The 21,933-nt window shown below is 44.6% G+C and overlaps 1 protein-coding gene and 1 long non-coding RNA gene across 2 annotated transcripts in view; both read left to right on the top strand.

The window, feature by feature from the left end:
* The first annotated feature begins 1,296 nt into the window (after positions 1–1,296).
* On the top strand, positions 1,297–5,466 carry LOC144892261 (uncharacterized). Its single transcript, XR_013623477.1, has 3 exons — positions 1,297–1,487; positions 5,013–5,069; positions 5,377–5,466. It is a non-coding gene; the product is annotated as an uncharacterized LOC144892261 (long non-coding RNA).
* A 2,538-nt stretch (positions 5,467–8,004) lies between these two features.
* The window catches only part of LOC137428632 (protein sidekick-2-like), a 63,887-nt gene continuing 49,958 nt past the window's right edge, over positions 8,005–21,933 (top strand). Inside the window, exons 1-5 of the mRNA XM_078777055.1 lie at positions 8,005–8,139; positions 8,231–8,345; positions 15,181–15,296; positions 17,864–18,056; positions 18,251–18,388. Of these exons, the coding sequence (XP_078633181.1) occupies positions 8,005–8,139; positions 8,231–8,345; positions 15,181–15,296; positions 17,864–18,056; positions 18,251–18,388 (697 nt within the window). The remainder of the gene's footprint in view (positions 8,140–8,230; positions 8,346–15,180; positions 15,297–17,863; positions 18,057–18,250; positions 18,389–21,933) is intronic.

The raw sequence follows: 21,933 nt of genomic DNA, 5'->3' as shown, positions 1-21,933 counted from the left end.
GTTACCGGGCTCCGCCCTTGACGAGGAGCTGACAGCCAGCCCCTTCGTGGTAACCCCGTGGAGCGCATGGGCAATGGCGGCTAACCAAGCCGGAGTGAGGACGCACACTCCCCGCGCCGCGCCGCGCCGCCCCCCTCTGTTGTTGTAGTTGTTGTTGTTGTTGTTGTTGTTGTTTCATGGGGAAGATGGGAGGAGGTATGGGGAGGTCCTAAACTCACTACTGGTGCCATACAATCACATTCTGGTGCAACGAAGAGTCAGAATTAATGGAAACGAGTCCTTAACTGACATAGACTAAGAATAACTAGCAAGAGGTCCGAAAGTTGTCTACGTGAGATGCGGTGGACCTGGGCACGACATTTAATGGGGGAAGAAGGGGAAGGTCGGTTCTACAGAGTGTTGTTTACAGACAATGGGACTAGGGAATGGGGGATTGGGGATAGTTGGGGAGTATTGGGGAAATAGGGGAATATTTACAAGCGGATATGGAGGCCAAATCCCATATCCGCAACAATATTATATATATTATATATATATATATATATATATATATATATATATATATATATATATATATATATATATATATATATATATATACATACATATATATACATATATATACATATATATACATACATATACATACATATACATATACATACACACACACACATATCAAGTGAATTGGTTGAAAATTCAAGATTTAGGTGACCTCCTCTTCCAAGGATAATAATATTTTATACTGAGACGCAGTAGAAACTTACCACTTGTTTTGGAATAGCATAATAAAGTGGTAAGTTTCTATTGCATCTCAGTATATTTATATAGAAGAAAATATGGTAGGAGGTCGGTGGTTCAAACCCCGGCCGAGTCATACAAACTTTTTTATCATACATGCTGCTTCCTTGCTTGATGCTCGGCATTTCAAAGGATACAGCAGGACAGACAATGCTGGGAAGGGTTTATTTTAGGGTTTATTTACGGATTATTAGAGCATGATACTTTGAGACCTGGGAGGGCTCCGTTCCACTTTCTGAAACCCACAAATGGAGATAACAACCCACTGGGAAGCCAATGGAAAACCACCCAGTTTAACCCTTTCCAGGAAACTGCGTCAGCATTCTGGACTCATGGAAGAGATGAAGTGTAAATTTGTTCAGCTACAGCCATTGGCACGTTTGTGAAGTGTAAATCCTAAAGTAATTATTGATCTCCTTTTGTGCTGTGAACGCGTTCTGCATTTTGAAACGCGGCATAGATTACTGGAATGGAGTCTTTACAAAGTTCCACAACCAATAGTTTTCTCCTTTCTTCCCACATTTACTGCTGAAAGCCTCCTAGTACGGAATCTCTAAATGGGGTCCTCCTGGGATACCGAGTGCTTTATCGTGAAGTGGAAGAGGATCCACCGAGCGGGGCTGCTCCTCTCCCTTTGGCTCCACCTGGTCTCACACAACCTTCACCAATCCAAGCAAAACTGCTGGGTAAGTTTTTGGAGCCAAGCACGTTCCTCTTATCTCCACACAACTCACCAACTGCCATTTTCTTTGTTACTCTCTCAAAAGCTTATTGATAAGTTTTTATAAGCTTTTATAATCCAAATGTTGCCATTTCACACTTCCCCTTAAGTTTGGTGATGCTTTGTGACACCATTTTGTAGTTTTCTCTTGTATTCCTCACTGTATTGGACTGTATGTGCATTTCCTTTTTTGGGGGGGAGTTTTCTTGAGCTTCTTCAGATTATTATATATTTTTTTATTTTATGCTATTTAATATTCCCTGCCATGGTGTACTTTATTCAACATTTTTTTCTCAAAGCAGAAAGGAGGCTTCAATGGGATAGAAAATGTGGCAAAAGGAACACGAGACATTCAAAATGACGTAATCCTCCACAGAATGCTCTGCGTGCAACCACAAAAACTCCGAGCATCAAATTTCATCGGACGAATAACGTGCGTGTCAGATAAGGATTGTACATGAAATAGCTCATGAAGTTTCTGAAAGAATCCGAAAATAATTGGAAACGTACCTGAGCGAAAGGGGAACTTTCTGATCGACTTGCCTAAAAAGTTGATATCTGGCAGCTCGTACTGCAAAAACTCCCAACGATGTAGGCCCCGTGCAAGGCCTGTGGACAGGTTGTGAGCTGGCGTGTTCTACCCGAACCTCCCCGTTAAACCCTGCTAGTGAGTGAACTTTGAACCTTGCAGGAATACCTCGCGTGAACATGGCAGGTTAGGTGACTTATTTAATTGAGTCTGCAATCGGAAAGCCGATGCCATCCTTCCCAGCATCCAGGTTGACTTTACAGAGGGAGACACAATATCTGGTTTAGTTGCTTCTTACGCTGATGGGAAGGGCTTATCTGGGGCCTGGGAATGCACAAAGTTTAAAATCATGATATTTACTATTACTCATGCTTGGGAGGAGGAAAGGAGGGGTTGGGATTGGGAGTCGTATGGGCTGTGATTGCGGTTATATATATATATATGGTACGGGTACAATACCCAAGAGGCAATGTCAGTTCCTTCCATTGGAATCATTGTAATTGCTTCAGCCATGATTGTGCTCGGCTTGATGACATTTTTAGCCTGGAATAAAAGACATCCAAGACTTTCGGATGCTGAGTCAATTATTTTATTCAACCGCCAAAGTCCCACTTCTTCCGGGAAACACCATACCAGAAATCCTTCGATAAACCAACGCTCAAGCATATTTACATGTTATAAAATGCAAGGCGAAATGATGCCACCGCACATTTATCAACAATCTGGTGGATGAACAAATTCAGAAGTTTTGTGATCTTTCTATTTGGTACTTTTATGATGTATTCTGGCGTGTTTTTCATTCTTGTTAGTTATGAAAGCGTTCCTGAATAAAAGCTTTAGAAAGCTTATGACTTCAATCCATAGTAGCTTTTCAGCATATCATTTTGTTCACATTTGATGGGGTGGCCATTTTTAGCATCGCGTGGTGTCCGTCAGCAGTGAGTCAGTCAGTACGTAAACACTCAGACGTTCTTCTCCGAAACTACACACATAATTTCAAAGAAACCTGACCACAACCTTCATCACCCGTGATGTACCCAAGTTTGTTCACCGCATTAAAAAAAAAAGTCAGGTTCTAAGGAGGTTTACAGAGGGTCAAAGTGGGTCCAGGTAACCCCCCCAAAATAGATATTTGCTTTCTTCGCTGAAACTACAAACACTATTTTGATGAAACTTGAGCACAACTTTCATCACCAGTGATGCTAAAATGAAGAGTCCTATTCATGCCTCCGCCGATGAAGTCACCAGAGGCATTATGTATTTTGGTAGTGTGTCCGGCTGACCATCTGTCCATGCATCCACCCGTGCGTCTGTGATAGGTTTTTGTTACTGCGATAACTTGAGAATGGCTGAAGGATCTAAGTCAAACTTGGTACAGATATGTATAATGATGTACAGATGAACTGATTAGATTTTGGCTTCACGAGGTCAAAGGTCAGACAGAGGTCATGGTAAATAAAAATCCTGTTACCGCGATAACTTGTGAACCAGTGATGGGATTTTGACCAAAGTTGGTAAAAGTATGTATTATGATGCAAAGATGAGCTTATTTGATTTTGGGTTCAAGAGGTCAAAGGTCAGAGTCTGTGATAGGTTTTCGCTATTGCGATAGCTTAAGAATGGCTGAAGGGAACAAAGTCAAACTTGGTACAAGTATTATAATGATGCAAAGATGAACTGATTAGGTTTATGTGGTCAAAGGTCAGAGATCCCGTTGGGTAAAAATTCTGTTACTGCGCTAACTTGTGAACCAATGTCGCGCTGGAGGATGCTATTTATTTATTTGGCATGAGGGTGGTGTACTTTTAATGTTGCTCTACTAGTCTTGTGTGTGTGTGTGTGTGTGTGTGTGTGTGTGTGTGTGTGTGTGTGTGTGTGTGTGTGTGTGTGTGTGTGTGTGTGTCGTCTAAATGTTGAAAATTATGTGTAAAGAACCACTTGAATTACATAATTTGCACAAGCAACGGCAGGTTAAAAGTGCCCGGCGAGCTGAACCAAATCAGTGTAAACACGCAGCGCATGCACAAAAGACCTCGTTTAGCATTCATACATCATTTCAAAAGTCTCGTATTGGAGTTTCAAAAGTGTTTTCCTTAGGATACAGGTTCAGGTAGGGCAGACAGCTTTTCACTGGCTTTAAGGAACAGCATGCTCCAGTATGCAGCACTTCATCTGCATGATGCCTGGAGCAGCAAGCATGTCCTGGGATATGATTTGAATGTATTTTCAGTGACTGACTTGGTTGAAAGCATGCAATTACCGATGTATCTCTGCCAAATAATTATACAGGTTGACGGTATATCTGTAAATCGAAAAGCACCGGTACACAATGGCCTGCCATTTGTGGCAAAACACCAAAGGGACTACCTATGGTTGTATCCTCAAGACAGACTCTCCCATCCCTAATCAGGCTGGCAGGAATGCCTGGAGGTTTATGGCTAGGATGGCCTGGGCCCACCTAAGGCACAAGGGTTGTATAAATATCTCATTACACCACAAAATATTTAATGTTTAGATTTAAGTTATCATTCTTTCGATAAGATAATACAAGTGAAGTGCAATACAGATAATTGAAGTTTAATGGGAGTAGGAAGATTTTTTTTTCTGCCTGGCATAGTTACTCCCTCCTGTCCAGTGGTCCTGTGAAGAGGTTTCCTTGTTTCAGATCTAGGTGAAGGTTTTGCAGTTTTTCTTCTTTTTAGTTGTAGCGCTTTACATTTAATGGCTCTCAGCCTTATTTATGGCGAATTAAAATAAATAAATAAATAAATACAGTGCCTCTTACCCTGTCTTTATTCTTCTTTGTTCTAGTACCTTCGTTTCGCCTTCTGTTGAGCTTCCTCTGAAAGGCATTTATTTATTTATTTATTTAATGCAATGGCTTTCTCCCATGGATTAATCCTCTCCACCTCCCTACCCATTTTACCGTTTTATTTTTTATGAAACTGCCCATCTTCACAGACAAGTTTGACGTGAAGGTTCTCAACAGTTCTTCTCTCACCTTCTACGAACTTTCACGTGAGTAATGCATTTAAAGTTCACATGTACAGCCTCACTATTAGCACACACACTTAGTTGTTTCTGTTGTTGTTGTTGCTTGTACGTTGCAGAGTTGAGGTGGTCCACTCGTACTTTAAAAAATTACACTCTAGTGAGCCATTTCATTCAAAATGTTCTTGAGCTAGCTAAAAGGCGGATGTATAAAATGGACACGGCCTCCCTCCTAGAATGGAGCAACAAGTTCAACAAGCAGGCAAATGGTCAGAGTGGCACACGTGGCCATAGGTCGAGGTTCTGACTTCATTCTTGCTTTCTCTCCCTCCAGATCTGGAAAAATTCCGACGCTACGAGATTGTGTTGAGCGCTTTCAATGCGGCAGGAAACGGACCGAGTACGACACCCATCCAAGTGTTCGTGGGGGAAGCAGGTAAGTTCCTTTTGCAGATATATATATATATATATATATATATATATATATATATATATATATATATATATATATATATATATATATATATATATATGTTACATAATAATACACTTGTTTGAGTGTCTGTAACAATCCTTCCCACCAATTGGTTGAACAGCTGGCCTGACTCCACCCACCTACACACAATTTCATCCTGATGAAAAATCTTATGGTTGCCATTTTAGTGCTCACCACTATGCAAAGCCAAAGACGCCTCAGAGCTGTAATATTCACAATCACTATGCGTTCCCAATACACATTTCCCCTTCATTGTAAAAGCACCAAAGTGACAGCTGAAAGGATATTCAGCCGAGGGGTGTCACGGGCCTTGTGAAGTCTGTTAACAGGAAGTCAGTTTTATAAACTTGTGAAGTCTTGTATAAAAAAAAAACTATGTGGCATTCGCTCAAGCAGTGTAACTTTCGCGATGTAGTTCGATATTATTAAAAGACATCAACGTGGTGAAGGTAACAATGGAATTTGGAGATAAACCTGGAATATCTGCATCTGCTGTGCCTTCGATTGTTCAAAGTTCTCCAAAAATGAAGCTCCTATTTCCCACACGGAAACCCCATGACTGCATGGCTACCTCAAGGCACAGCTTCCTGTCATATGGAGGACAAATCCTAAGGCTTGGATGACTGTGTCAGTGTCAGGAGTATGTAATTAACTACTGCATGGAGGGTGGTCTAAGGAGTGACACAACGTTTTGTATTATCGCACGAGTCTTGCATCTGCTCAGGTATGGCAGGTGGCATATTGTTCACAAGGAGCAAAGAAGCTTTGTTGGTGAGATTGGTCTCCTTGGTGTCATTTTCAATGAAGCTGGACAAGGGATTGGCATTCGCTCAAGCAGGGCTTAAACCCATGTCCGTATAAAAGGTCTTTGGCCGAGGTCATTATTTACTTTTAATAGTGTGTGTAAACATGCGTCAGGAAGAAGATAATTGGTTTCGGTCATTTGTTGTCACATATCCTTTCCACACATCTCGTGGGATTGTGAGTTGGACAGGCGACCATGATGGGTTGGTTGGGCATTTGAAGGCTTGACGTGGGTAGGGATTGGCATTCTCACAAGCAGGGATTTCTCATATCTCCCGGAATTGGGCAGGTGACCGTGACGGGCCATGACCTGCTCATGGCACATATCTTTTCCGCACATCTCCCGGGATTGGGAGTTGGGCAGGTGACCGTGATGAGTGGAGAGGGGCTTCGAATGCTCAGATTAGGGAGAGGATTGATGCCTTCGAGTTGGGAGGGGGGGATGGTGAGAACTTCGGGTTGGGAGGCAGAGGTTGAGGACTCGGGATTTATGAGGTTGGGGGGGGGGGGGGGGTTGGGAGAGTTTAGGACTTTAAGTCATATTTTATTATATATACAGTCGGAATCCGCATATTCACGGTTGATAAAATTCCAAATGTGTCTCTATTCACAGAAAAATGTCCCACGAAATCGCGGTTTTTTTTTCTTTTCACGGTTGTGTTCCATGAATTAGCGGTTTTTTTCCCCCCAATTCGCGGCCATGTCCCACGAATTCGCGTGTTTTTTTTCTTTTCGCGGCTGTGTTCCGTGAAATCGCGGTTTTCCCCTCCCCCCCCCCCCCTATTTGCGGCCATGTTCCGCGAAATCACGGTTTTTTTTCTTTTCACGGCTGTGTTCCATGAATTAGCGGTTTTTTCCCCCCTATTCGCGGCCATGTCCCGCAAATTCACGGGGGTTTTTTTCTTTTTGCGGCTGTGTTCCGTGAAATTGCGGTCCCCCTCCATATTCACCGACATGTTCCACGAATTTGCGGTTTTTCAAGGGTGCAAAAGAATTTCATGAGCCGCTGTCTTGACATTTATAAAAACCCATCTTTTACCAGCCATGCAAAAAGCAGGTGGACGTACGCAAAAAAAACATCTTATACAAGCCGTGAGCATGACTTGCTTGTACTGTATAGTACATACCGTACATTCACTGCTGTGTGATTTGCGTTTTCATGGCTTTCGCAAGCGCAAATTTTAGCCGCACTATGAGCAAGCTTCGCGGGATATCCCACCAACAAGTCAACTCCGCGAATTATACAATGCCAATGCTTCATTAAATCGATTACAGTTTGCAATTTATGGTAAAGATCATCAGAAATCGTACATATAAATACAGATTGTGTCCTCCATCTCGATCATTGTTCTCGTCCCGTTGCTTCGACCTGTGGTTTTGACTCGCTCTGCTCATCATTCAATTATGGCTCCCAAGCGCAAGAGCAGTGCCAGAGATGCGTCGACTACCAAGAGGCAGAAGAAGGTGATGTGCCTGAGGCAGAAAGTGGAGTTGCTGGACCGGCTTTTGAGAGGAGAGAGTGCGGCCTCTGTTGGCAGGCATTATGGCGTCAACGAATCCACCGTTCGCTATATACGGAAGAAGAAGAATGCCATACATGAGAATGCTTTGGCGAACACTGTATCGAGTACGAAGGTGGTCACCCATGTCCGGAATGTCCACATGGAAAGGATGGAGAAGACTCTCAAAATACGGATCGAGGACAACACGCAGACAAGGGACTTCATGGTGAAAACCATGATGCTGATCTGTTCCCTAAACCCGCTCATCGAGGAGGAGTTGGACGCCATTCCAAAGGTTTCCGAGGAGGCGGATGCGGGCAGGGAGTAATGAGGAGGCGGTGCCGAGGTCAAACCTCACAGTCCAGTTCCTGGGCGATTTGCTGCAGGACACGCGGGTGATTGTCGACAGGGTGCAAGACGCTGACCCACTTGTAGAGAGGTCCCTCAAGTTCAAGAGGGCCTTGGATGATGCACTGCACCCATACAAAGAGCTGCATCGAAGTCTTGGGAAATGTGTCAGGCAGCTCCCCAAAACCAATTTCTTCAGCCCTGCTCCCTCCACCTCAAGATCACCAGCACCCTCTCCAGCGTTTCTTTCAGTGTACTCACCAGCATTCTCACCAACATTTTCACCAACATTTTCACCAACATCCTCACCAGCATGCTCACCTTCTCCTACCTCTCCAAACACCCTCTTGGTGCACGATTTTGCTGCACCATCATTTGGGTCGCCCTCAAAGTTCGAGAAATTCTTGGGATTTTAATTCTTCACCATCATCATCATCATTTGAAAGTTGCGTGTGTTTGTAAAATAAAAATTTTAAACGGTACATGATGGTGTTGTGTTTTTTTTTTTACTTTCACGGTACAGTATGGTTAAGCACTTTTACTAAACTGTAAGCACATTCCTTCAATAAATCGGAAATAATACCTGGTGTTCTCTTTTTCTTTTTTTTTCGAAGCATTTTTGTGAAACTGGAATCATGTGCATTTGCGGTCGAAAACATTTTAAACTTTAAAATTTTCCCTCTATGAATCAGGAACCGCCGGTAATCTATAACGTACCCCCCTTTTCCCCATTGAAACAATGCCGCGGCATACATTCACGGGATTTTCATCGACCTTCGCGGGTTTGTCTCGCCATTTCCGGGACTTTCGTCAACCTTCGCAGATTATCGTCGACATTCTCGGGATTTGCGTCATTATTCGTGGATTTTGCCTCGCCGTTCGCGCTTTGTTCTCTCTATTCATGGATTTTTGTGACTCGGGGACCTATCTCGCCCCTTTTTCCATTGAAACAATGCCCTGCTATTCGTAGGTTTCGCTATTCACAGATTTTCCAGGAACGTATCCCCCGCGAATAGCGGGGTCCGACTGTATACATACGACATGACCAAAAGTATGTGGACATCCCTTCTAATTAGTGGATACGGCTGTGTCAGCCACATGACAGGTATATATAATCAAGCACACAGCCATTCAATCTCTATAGACAAACATTGGCAGTAGAATGGGCCGTACTGAAGAGCTCAGTGACTTTTAACGTAGCAACGTCATAGGATGCCACTTTTCCAACAAGTCAGTTCGTCAAATTTCTGCCCTGCTAGAGCTGCCCCGGTCAACTGTAAGTGCTGTTATTGTGAAGTGGAAACGTTTAGGAGCAACAACAGCTCAGCCGTGAAATGGTAGGCCAGGCAAGCTCACAGAACGGGACCGCCAAGTGCGGAAGCACGTAGCACGAAAAAATCGTCTGTCCTCGGTTGCGACACTCACTACCGAGTTCCAAACTGCCTATGAAAGCAACGTCAGTACAACAACTGTTCGTCTAGAGCAGGGGCGGGCAACCTTTTCAGAGTGAGGGCCAGATGAGACTTTTGGAAGGAGATCGCGGGCCGGAGTGAAAAACGAAATCTCAGAATTACTATATTTTGTTTACATGAATAGATTGTACAAAAATTGCATTGAACACTCTACAAATCAATGAGACTGCTGGTGCTGTTTGCCATGAAGAAGTATTTCCATGTCTGGCTCGATGGTTGAGGTAGACAACAGAAGAATGTCATTGAGGTGGCGGTCCGAGAGTTGGGAGCGAAGGTGAGACTTCGTGTACTTCATTTTCGAGAAGAGCTGTTCACAGCAGTAGGTGCTGCCGAACATGGCCACAATGCGTTGGACATGGGCAATGTATTTTTGAAAATTGTTAGAAGGGAGAACGGTGTCGCGGAAGAAGGACAATGGAGAAGAGGTGCGGAACTTCGCCTTCATTTCATCGTTGCACTGCAGCTCCACCAACTCCATCTGTAAGGAGGCAGGGGCGTCTTCCACGGGGAAGTCAAAGGGAGCAGTGAAAAGCTTGAAGTCCGCAGCCAGCACCCTGACTCCTGCAAAACGGGAAGCAAATTCCTCACGTAGAGAGTTGACGACACTAACGCAAGTGCCCAGGTCCACATCGTCAGGGGCACATGCAGCAAGGCGAGGAAAATGCACAAACTGACCAGAAGCCAATTGAGCCTCCCACAAGCGCAGTTTAACCTCGAAGGCAGTGATGTGCGCGTACATGTCTGTCACGAGAATGTCTTTGCCTTGCAGCTTTATGTTGAGGGTGTTCAGGTGCGCCGTGATGTCCGTGAGCAGGGCCAGGCGAGCTAGCCACCGCGGATCAGAGAATTGATCAGCGTGGGGAAGGTTCTTCTGACGTAGAAAGGTGGCAATCTCCTGCTGTAGGTCGCACACCCGAGACAGCATGGGCCCACGACTCAGCCAGCGTACCTCACAGAAGTAGAGCAGGTCGTTGTAGTGCACGTTCACCTCGTCCATCAGTGCCTGGAACTGACGATGGTTAAGGCTGCGGGAGAGGATGGAGTTGACGACCTTCACCACGACAGACATGACACCAACGAGGTTGGCAGACTTAGCGCACAGGGACTCTTGGTGGATGATGCAGTGCATCTTGTTAATGGGCTGAGTGTATCCGGCGGCTGCACAGTGACGCACTAGCAGCGAAGCGGCGCCCTTCTTCTCACCAACCATCGCTGGGGCACCGTCGGTCGTCACACACACAAGACGGGAGAGGTCCAGGGAGTGCTGATCAACACACAGAAGCACGGCGTCGCAGATGTCTTACCCAGTGGTGGTGTCGCGCAGCGGGACAAGCTGGAGGAATTCCTCACACACTTGAAAGTCAGCGGTGACGCCACGGATGAAAACGGACAGCTGGGCCGTGTCCTTTGTGTCGGTGCTCTCATCCAGAGCGAGGGAAAAGGCGACGAAATTTGAGCTGCGTGTTTTGAGTGAGTCGTGCACGTTTTCCGACATATCCTCGATGCGGCGACGAACGGTGCGGGACGAAAGGCTCACGTTCTCAAAGGCGGAACGCTGCTCTGGACAGACGGAGTCCACTACAGCGAGGAGGCATTCCTTGATGAAGTCCCCATCCGCGAATGGCTTCATTCGGCGCACGTTGTACTCTTTTAGGACAGCCAAAGTCTTCAAGCATATGAGGCACTGGGCCTGTCCAAAGCGCTCGATGAAGAAGTACTTCTCCCACTCAGGGTTGAAGATCCGACGCTCGAGGTCCACTTTCCTCTTCTTAACACGCTGGGTCGCAGACATGATGAGACGAATTGTACAGATGAATGTATTTATTTTGCGCGCACGTGGCCAACGCTGAATATGACACAGTTTCACCGTAAAACTGAAATACAGGAAATGAATCAGTCTGCATACTTTTTTTTTTAAAGAGTTCGTTTTCCTTTTAAACAAAAGTTCGTCAATTTCGTTTTCCTTTTAAACAAAAGTTCGTCAATTTCTTTTTTCTTTTACAAACAGAAAGTTCGTTATATATTTTTTTTCTTTACAAATAGAAAGTTCGTTATATTTTTATTTTTACAAATATAAAGGGAGAATAAAATTATAAACGCAGCAAATGAAAGATAATAACATGTTCTAACAAACAAAACAAAGCAAATTGAAAGAAAGTGAAAATTGAAATAGGTTTAGAGAACTCTGCGTCGCTTACCTCTTTGTTGCAAGTTATTTGTCCCAGACACCAACGTTTGTCGCAAGCTGACTGAATCGGAAGGACGTCCGTATCACATGCCGGCTGATTTGAAAAGACCGCCTATCAGCAAGCAGGCGGTGTCTAGGCAAGACAGTTCCCCGTGCGCATGTCTTCCGGAAGAGGACGGTGCTGAAGACAAAATGTCCCTTTCTTGAATTCAGACCGGCTAAATATAAACTCTTACATTTACAAATGATATGAGTTTTACTGGGAGGTCCGCGGGCCGGATTGCAATAATAAAGCCTAGCAGGGTGGCGGGCCGGATGCTAAGCCTTCGCGGGCCGGATGTGGCCCGCGGGCCGGGGGTTGCCCGCCCCTGGTCTAGAGCTTCATGAAATGGGTTTCCATGGCCGAGCAGCCGCACACAAGCCTAAGATCACCATGTGCAATGCCAAATGGTGTAAAGTGGTGTAAAGCTGGAGTTGTGTAAAGCTCGCCACCATTGGACTCTGGAACAGTGGAAACGCGTTCTCTGGAGTGATGAATCACGCTTCACCATCTGGCAGTCCGACAGATGAATCTGGGTTAGGCCGATGCCAGGAGAACGCTACCTGCCCGAATGCATAGTGCCCACTGTAAAGCTTGGTGGAGAAGGAATAATGGTCTGGGGCTGTTTTTCCTGGTTCGAGCCAGGCCCCTTAATTCCAGTGAAGGGAAATCTTAACGCTACAGCATACAATGACATTCTAGACGATTGTGTGCTTCCAACTTTGTGGCAGCGGTTTGGGGAAGGCCCTTTCTTGTTTCAGCATTACATTTCAGTTTCAATCCCTGGTGTTGGGCTAGCGGCTAGGGTGCCGGCTTAGGTTCCAAGGATCCTGGGTTCGAATCCCGGTCGATCGCTGAATTAACGCCAGGGGGGTTGACTCAGCCTGTCATCCTTCCGAGGTCGGCTAATTGAGTACCAGTTCACTGGTCATTCCCTGTTTGTCGTTAAAGGTGACAAAAAGGGTTGGCGGCAGGAAGGGCATCCGGCCGTAAAACATTGCTTCAAAAAGGGGACCAAAAAAACAACAACAACCACGGTTCCCGAAAAAGGCCAACCCCCGCTTTGCGGGGAAAAATGGCCTCTAAAGGTGGTTAATGACCCCGTGCACAAAGCGAGGTCCATGCAGAAATGGTTTGCCGAGATCGGTGTGGAAGAACTTGACTGGCCTGCACAAAGCCCTGACCTCAACCCCATCGAACACCTTTGGGATGAATTGTAACACTGACTGCGAGCCAGGCCTAATCGCCCAACATCACTTATGCCCGATCCAGTGCACCCGATCCATCACATCCAGTGCCCGATCTCACTTATGCTCTTGTGGCTGAATGGAAGCAAATCTCCACAGCAATGTTCCAACATCTAGTGGAAAGCCTTGCCAGAAGAGTGGAGGCTGTTATAGCAGGAAAGGGGGGACCAACTCCATATTAATACACATGATTTTGGAATGAGATGTGTGATGTTTCGGGTGTCCATATACTTTTGTCATGTAGTGTATATATACATACATATATAAATATATATATGAACTCTGCTTGAACTAATGGTATTTAGGGAGAGTTAGAAACTTGGGACATATATTGCCCATGTTCCTTCATCATTGCTGGGTCTACATATTGGAACTCCCTACCAATCAACATTGTGGGAGCTCCATCACCACACAAGCTGCAACGGTTCAATAAGGCAGCCCACAACCACCTTCTTAAGATAATTAAGGATGGGCAATGACGGCCTAAACCCTTAAAAAACAATCCCAGGAGGTGGAGGGAAAGATGGTTCATGGTTATGACGGAGGTTGTGGAAGTGGGACGGCAGGGGCGGGGGTGCGAGGGAGGTTGTATAACGAAGGACGTTTATTCTTTGATGTCAAAGTAAACTTGGAATGTATTATTCCTCCAAGAAATGTTAAAGACCTGACCTTTCTGCAAAAAAAGGTTAAGGGTGTATAAATTATCATAGCTTTGGAAGGTTCACTTGTTAACAAAGTTATTTTTAGGAGTCAGCGTTTACATTTCTTCGAGTTTCTGGAAAAGACTGTCATTTCTCTTTGTGGGTAGAAAGAAAACGCTTAGAGATTTGGGAAGAGAGCAAGGGAAGCTGGGTGCATTGAAATCTGCAGGGGAGCTACGGTTAAGGTCGTAATTAGCTCCTTCCATCACTTTCCTCATTAGACATGATGTAGCCGAGCTCACTCTGCATGAAGCCATCCTTCCCACCAGAGTGCCAGACTTCTCCTGCTAACAATTACAGGCCATGATTAATGGCTTCTATCTTTATCGCATGTACACAGACTTTACACAGCCACCATGTAAAGTCATTCTGATGTTGTTCGATCGCCCGTCCGTATTTTTTGATGCGAACCTCATTCGATGTCTGCATCCCGAGTCCTACCTTGCCTGATATTATGATAGTTGTTTATTCTCATTTACCTGAAAAGAAAAAAAAATACCCAACATAACCAATCCCCTCTTTCACAATTTTGCAATTTCCTCCAAGTCCTTTTGGTTGTCTTTGCTTGTTCAAGACTACACTGCCACCTACAAGGCCTTCGTCTGCAATTTGATGGAGTGCTGCTCTCCACTTTGGGCTGGCGCCCCTGCCTCACACCTTGCTCAGCTTGAGGCCATGGAAACCAAGGCCTTCAATATCATTGGAATCTCCCGCAATGAAGCTGAGTCCATCGGCCTATCTATTTCACATCGCAGACAGGTCGGTGGTCTCTCTGTCTTCTACCACCGACTTTCCCCCACCCCACCCCTCTCCCAGGTATCTGCAGGGTGCACCCAGTCCACCATCAACCCCCTTCTGATGAAACTACCTAAATCCAGGATCACTGGTCACCTGCACTCATTTGTTCCTCTTTTCTCCCACCTGTAGAACCACCTTCCACATTCTCCTCAATCTCAGTCTTCCCTCCAAGTCTTGAAGACAGCTGTTCACCACCATCTCAGATCATCCCCTATACAAAATCGTGATCTTTTCTATCCCCATTAACTCTCCCCAAGCTGGCCGCTTTCCAAATTTCCAGTTTTTCATTCCTGAGAGATTGCTTCTGTATCCATCTTGTCCACTCTGTACATTCTCCCATACCCCTCATTCCTCCCCAGATCCATTACTTGTCAAGTGTCCCTCTATCTTGTCCCTCAACCTTGCTGTCGGTGTGTTTTCCCCCTCTTTCTGTTGTTCCTTTTGCTCTGTTACGTCTGATCCATTCTATGTTCGAGCTCCTCCACAAGCCTCGACATTGTCTACAAAAAAGCCTCTTTTAATCTTCCTCCTCTCTTTCTTAGTACCGTCAGCTGCACCAAGGAACGTGAAGGTGGAAGGCACAAGCTCCAGCCAGCTCCAGGTTACCTGGTCGCCACCTCCTGCCAGCAGCCATACTGGTGATCTTCAGGGTTATAAGGTAAATTGTAATGTTAATGAGCTCACCTGTCCCTTTCTCCACTTACACATTCCTATTATACCATATATGCACCCTTTCCCTTTCCCGTATTATTTTACTTCACACCAAGTGATAAAAGTTGTGAACCTCATTCATGAATTGTTTTATTAAATCTTCGCTCATCCGTTTTATTTAATTACATCCTTCATTTACATTCCTTCCTGCCCCACCAGTTACATTCTCATCCTTCCTTCACCAAGATACATGTGCACGTGTGGCATCCTTTCAACAATATTCTCCATATATCTATGTAATCACTCATATACGTATATGTACTATATAACATGAAAGCCCGCTTGGAGTTTGCCAAAAAGCACCTAAAGGACTCTCAGACTGTGAGAAACAAGATTCTGTGGGCTTTCATGTGTCTTTCACTGAGGAGAGGCTTCCGTCTGGCCACTCTGATATAAAGCCCAGATCGGTGGAGTGTTGCAGTGATGGTTGTCCTTCTGGAAGTTTCTCCCATCTCCACACAGGATCTCCGGAGCTCAGTCAGAGTGACCATCGGGTTCTTGGTCTCCTCTCTCACCAAGGCCCTTCTCCCCCGATTGCTCAGTTTGGCCGGGCGGCCAGCTCTAGGAAGAGTCCTGGTTGTTCCAAACTTCTTCCATTTAAGAATTATGGAGGCCACTGTGCTCTTGGGAACCTTCAATGCAGCAGAAAATTTTTTTGTAGGCTTCCCCAGATCTGTGCCTCAACACAATCCTGTCTGAGCGCTCTGCAGGCAGTTCCTTCGACCTCCTGACTTGGTTTTTGCTCTGATATGCATTGTCAGCTGTGAGACCTTATACAGACAGGTGTGTGCCTTTCCAAATCATGTCCAATCAATTGAATTTACCACAGGTGGACTCCAATCAAGGTGTAGAAACATCACAAAGATGATCAAGAGAAATGGGAGGCACCTGAGCTAAATTTCAAGTGTCATAGCAAAGGGTATGAATACTTATGTCAATGTGATATTTCAGTTTTTTATTTTAAATAAATTTGCAAAACTTTCTAAAACCCTGTTTTCCCTTTGTCATTATGGGGTATTGAGTGTAGATTGATGAGGGAAAAAATGAATTTAAACGATTTTAGCACAAGGCTGCAACATAACAAAATGTGAAAATAGTGAAGGGGTCTGAATACTTTCTGAATGCACTGTATATATATGTTTATGTATATGTATATGTGTATGTTTATATATCAAATGAATCCATTTTTAGTTCTCCAACCTTTAATGAGCAAACAAACAACTGCTCGACGTTTCGATCAGCAACACGGACAAACGTGCATCCACTGACCTTTCTCAAGAGTCAAGCAAAACAACTCTATACCCTCCCTTATATAAGGGGAAAAGGGTGGGGACACCGAACCACCAATCAATGCCATTCTGGAACAACTTGTGCCATTCAAATTTAAACCGTAAATCAAAACCGTTGCACCACTGAAACCACACCTTTTGTATACTGAATCGAGGCTCGTGAAAGAGCTAACATTTATTTCACAAACAAATCAACCAGACAAACAAAACATACAAAAAGAGGGAGCGGAAGACAAGATGGGGAGAGAAGGGGAAGCACACAACCACAACATTTGAGAGCAGGGAGAAGTGTGGGAGGGAGAGGGCCTGGGGGCAGGAGGCGTGGGAAGGGGGGGGGGGGGGTGGGAGAGGTATAAAACACAAGGGGACCTTGGGTTGTTACATCAAAACAACCGTTAAATCACCCGATGAATCAAACAAAACGTAGCATAATTCAAATAAATTGATGAAAAATAAACAACATGATTGGTAATAATTTATGTGCTTGGTGACGCAGTTTCTCTGGTACGTTTCTGCATGAGAGGGCCAAAATCTAGTGGTAAGTCCAACACTTCCTCTGTGAGCGACACAATAGAGGAGTGGAAGGTGTGGGAGAGGTATAAAAAAAAACAACACATGGACACTGCTAGAACTTCCAGGAAAGAAGTCGGTATTTCAGAAAAGTGGATCTGGGATGAATAACTGGGATGTCGATTGGTGATCTGGTCTGGGAAGTGAATTCTGGGTGAATTATTTCATTCTGGTGAAAGTTATTCTGGGTGAATAACTGGTGATCTGGGATGTCGGTTTGTTGAACGGTTTCGGAGAAAAAGACGTCCAAATTTTTCTTCCCCTTTCCCGTGCTTACACCCCCCCAAGCCCTCTCCCTCCCACAGATCTCCCGATGTCCCTGCTCTCAAATGTTGTACTTGTGTGCTACCCACTCTCTCCCCATCTTGTCTCCCGCTCCCTTTATTTCGTCTTATATGTCCGTTTGTTTGTTTTTTTTGTCATTAATGTTAGCTCTTACACGAGCCTCGATCTTGTATACAAAACTAAAATAAAATAAAAAAAGGAAAAACTTGGCATATGTCATCAACTCCCCATGGGGTATATAGGGAGATAACAATGACGTCATGGGTGAAGCGGTATTCCAGCCATAATTGATTGAATTGAAATCCTATTGGGAACTAAGAAGGGTATACAGCGGAGATAATGATACCACTGACTCTTGTGTCTGACGCAGGTATTTTACAAAACAGCACCAAAGCATGATGGGAATGAAAGCGAGAGAATCCGCGTACTGTACCTCCCTGAAACGTCCGTACGTCTCAAAGGCCTGGAAGGCTTCACCCGCTATTCTGTTCGCATCATTGCATACAACACTGCCGGCCAAGGCCCATCCAGCAGCATCGCCACTGGGCGTACACTACCCGCTGGTAAGTGGTGATGAATAAAATGTGACGAAGCATGATGGGAGCAAATTCCCTCTGACGTGGCATGATGTACGGTGTGAAATGAAAAGGTAATTTGTATTCCTTTCTAGTAGATAACGAACTAGTGTGTGCGGGTCCTGCGCACATTGATACAAGATGGCTGCCATATGCCCTTCCGTGCATTCCTCCCCCTCTAGCTCCGTCTGCGCCAAGCTTTATACACTTCGCCGATGTGCTCACATCGTCACTGAACGTTTCCTGGGGAGAACCGGCTCAGCCAAACGGTCTCCTGGAAGGTTATCATGTGCTTTACCACCCAATCACTCCTGTACCTGGTGAGATTGCCATGAAAGTGCTTCTTCGGTTTGCTGTTCTGTAAAATCATCTAAGTTTCTCGGTTTTGTGGCTCACATTGTCGTCTCGTGCAATATAAACATTGCTGTGCGGCCTTTTTGTTTTCCCACGAATACAAGGAAGTCGGAAAAGGCAATTATGCCGATTGAGCAGGTGATCCATGTTCGCCAACAAAGCTGGCTGCTGTCAGTTACACCTTTTTTTTTTTTTTTCTTCTTTTTTTTTTACAAGATCGAGGCTCGTGTAAGAGCTAACATTAATCAAACTAACATTAATTAATCACAAAAAGACAAACTGACACATAAAACATAAGATGAAGGGAGCGGGAGACAAGATGGGGAGAGAGAGGGAAGCACACAAGTACATTTGAGAGCAGGGACATCGGGAGATCTGTGGGAGGGAGAGGGAATGGGGGGAGGAGGCACGAGAAGGGGGGAGGGGAGGGGTGGAAGTGGTAAAAAAAAAAACATTGACATTGCTAGGACTTCCAGGACAGAAGTCGGAATTTCAAAAAAGTTTATCTGGGGTGAATTAACGACATTGAGCATATTAACGACATATCCGTTTTCTCTGCTGAACAATGCACCACAAGTTGTTTTTTTTCCTGGTACCTGTCACACGTTGACGATTTAGCCAGCGTATGCCGACGTATCAAAATTGAGTGCTGGTGTGAGTCATACGCTGGCATACGTCGACAAATTTTGTGCATGCACGAAATTTGTCGACGAGCTCGGCGTACTACGACGTATGCCAGCGTGCTTCAGCGTGCTCTTAACGTAGCCAAATTTTTCATATGTCGGCATACGCTGGCTAAAACGTCAAGGTGTGACAGCGGCTTAAACAAAGAAAGTAAATTTTACCTTTGTTTGGGAAAAAAAATTTTAATGAGAGCTGTGAATATCTGTTTTTTGGGTTTTCCATCTAATGCTCAGAAAGGCTCATGGTGGAGTTGACCCACAGACACACAACACGCACACACGAGACACACCACAGGCCTGTTAAACGAGAAAAACACAGCCACTGAGCTTGGGGGAAGTGACGTCACTTCCCGGGGTACTCTGGGTACAGGCGACGTCAAAACAATGGCGCCGCTTTTCTCACACCACTCAGCAGGGCAATTCCTGATGGAGGGTTTCCTCCTCGCCATGGATGCCAAACTATGCGGATTTCCCGTCCTCTGCCTTTTAAATGCTGCTCATTAAGCAAGGAAGCAGCACGTACCATTTTTAATGTCTTCAAATGCTCGTATTTGTTTGTCAATACTGAAGTGGTAAAATTAAACAAAGTTCAGTGGAATCTTTTTCTCTAAATAAGAAACTTGCTCACACGACAAGTGTAAAGTCAGGGTGAAAATGAGCTTCAAGGTAAGCCTGCACTTATCTACCATCCACCGGTTGGTATATTTTATTAATCTGTGGCGGTTAAGCTTGAAGCACTGTCCACCGGAATGTCATGTGACCATGTGACGGCATCCAGCATGATGACCGCTTTGAGTATTTTCCACAGGGCCACATCTTGCTATAATTCACGAAATGTCCGTCCATCTGTCCGTTCCCAGGTACCTCAAAAACGGCTCAACTGATCGCAACGATATTTTGGGTGGGTAATCCTGGGACCCCCGGAGTAAAATAGACTATATTGTTTTTCCAAGTTTTCCAATTTTCCAGTTTTTCCAAACACGATGGAATAATATTTACCGATATGAACAGTGATGTGGCTTTTGTTGAAATTCTACAAATACTGTTTAGATTTTGATGAGAATTACGAACCTGCCGCGAATGCGGAAGTGGACAGATTACGCAATGCGCGGGTTTGATAATATCCAAATACAACTGTCATTCAATCGTAATGTTAAACGTTAATCGTGTTAATCGTTTTGTTAAAGTATCAATTGATGATTGGAATTGAGTGAATACAATTACGATTTTGAATTCGTAATTGTGTTCACCCAACCATACGGAACTTCACATCAGGATTTGAATATTTGTTTATGTCATGAATGTTGTTAAAAGTTTATTTTTTATATTAATGTTATTTAATTTGTGATTCGAGTTATGCTGTTTGGAATGAAAAAAGAGATATCGAGTTCAAGTGAATGACGGAATGCCGTCTTTCTAAACGTGAATTCGCGGATCGCCATATGCAGATTCACCACAGTCACACGATCGATGTTTCTATACGTGAAAACAAACGGGTACGTTTTTCATGGAAGTCCTTCACGAACTTGTTGTCCATGTCTGACGTGCGACTGAAGGTGCTACAGGAATGTGGAATTTATTGGTTTCATGCTTTAGGATTCGCCGTTTCTGCATTGTTTGTTTGCTTCTGGCCTCCCACCCGTGCGCAGCACGGGTATCTCACTAGTTTAATAAATTTGAGGAGTTTTAAGTGAATGTAGAGGTAATAGGGTGAATTGTAAAACTTTCCTAATTATGCTGACTACCTTTGGTGACGATACTTGAAGCGGTAAGAGAAGAGATAGGAGAGATCTCTTTCAATTCCAACAGGTGTATGAACTCTGGGCCCGTGTAACAGATTTCCACTTTTCCTTTTACTACTATTTACTATAATTTTATATTACTATAATTAGTCTTGCACCAAAGGGGATGCGAGACTATCACAATGCCCCTGGCTCTCTATCAGTCTGCGTGTGTCCACATATATATATTTTTGCTTTCATTTGTTTTTCTTCTCTGCAATTGCATGTCTGATCAATGCGAAACTTCAAAAATAGGAGGGACTCCCCATGGAGAATCTTTTATTGATAACTCTGACATAATAGGTCACATGGTATGGAAGCTATATTGGATTAAAGGAAAGATTTGGACGTCTTTTTCTCCGAAATTGGTCAAAGAGCAATACAGCCTTATTGGATTAAAGGAATCTGTCACTCAAGCTCTTGGGTCTCACTATCTGCCATGATCTTTCCTGAGAACACCACATTTCCAAGCTGGCCTCCAAAGCCAGTCGCCGACTGGGCATCCTCCGTCATGCGAAGTCCTTCCTTGGCACATCTGAGCTCCTCACCACATTCAAGGCTTTCATCCACAGCTCAATAGAATACTGTTCCCCCCTCTGGGCCGGTGCTCCTGCCTCACACCTAGCTCGGCTTCACGCAGTTGAAACCAAAGCTTTCAGAATCATTGGAATCTCCCACAATGAAGCTGATTCTGAAAGCCTTTCTCTCTCTCACCGCAAGCAGTTTGGTGGTCTTTCTGTCTTCTACCGACTCCTCTCCAGCCTTGCCCCCCCTAGCTCTATCTGTGCTCTGTCCTCCAAATATTCCTTCAGTTTGCACAAGATCTGCCTGCAACCCTCTTATGGTTAAACTGCCAAAATCAAGACTCTCTGTTCACCTTCACTCCTTCATTCCTCTTTTCTGCCTCCTCTGGAACAAACTCCCTCACTCTCTTCAATCCCACTCCTCCCTCCAGGTCTTTAAAACAGCTGTTCACCACCATCTCTTATCTTCCCCCATCCAAAACCTTGATCTTTTCTACCCCTGTTAATTCTCCCCAGATCCACT

The sequence above is a fragment of the Myxine glutinosa genome, chromosome 5, assembly GCF_964187855.1.
Source record: "Myxine glutinosa chromosome 5, kmMyxGlut1.1, whole genome shotgun sequence".
NCBI lineage: Eukaryota > Metazoa > Chordata > Myxini > Myxiniformes > Myxinidae > Myxine > Myxine glutinosa.
Note: the sequence above shows the minus strand (reverse complement) of the source record. Positions and strands in the feature narration are given on the sequence as shown.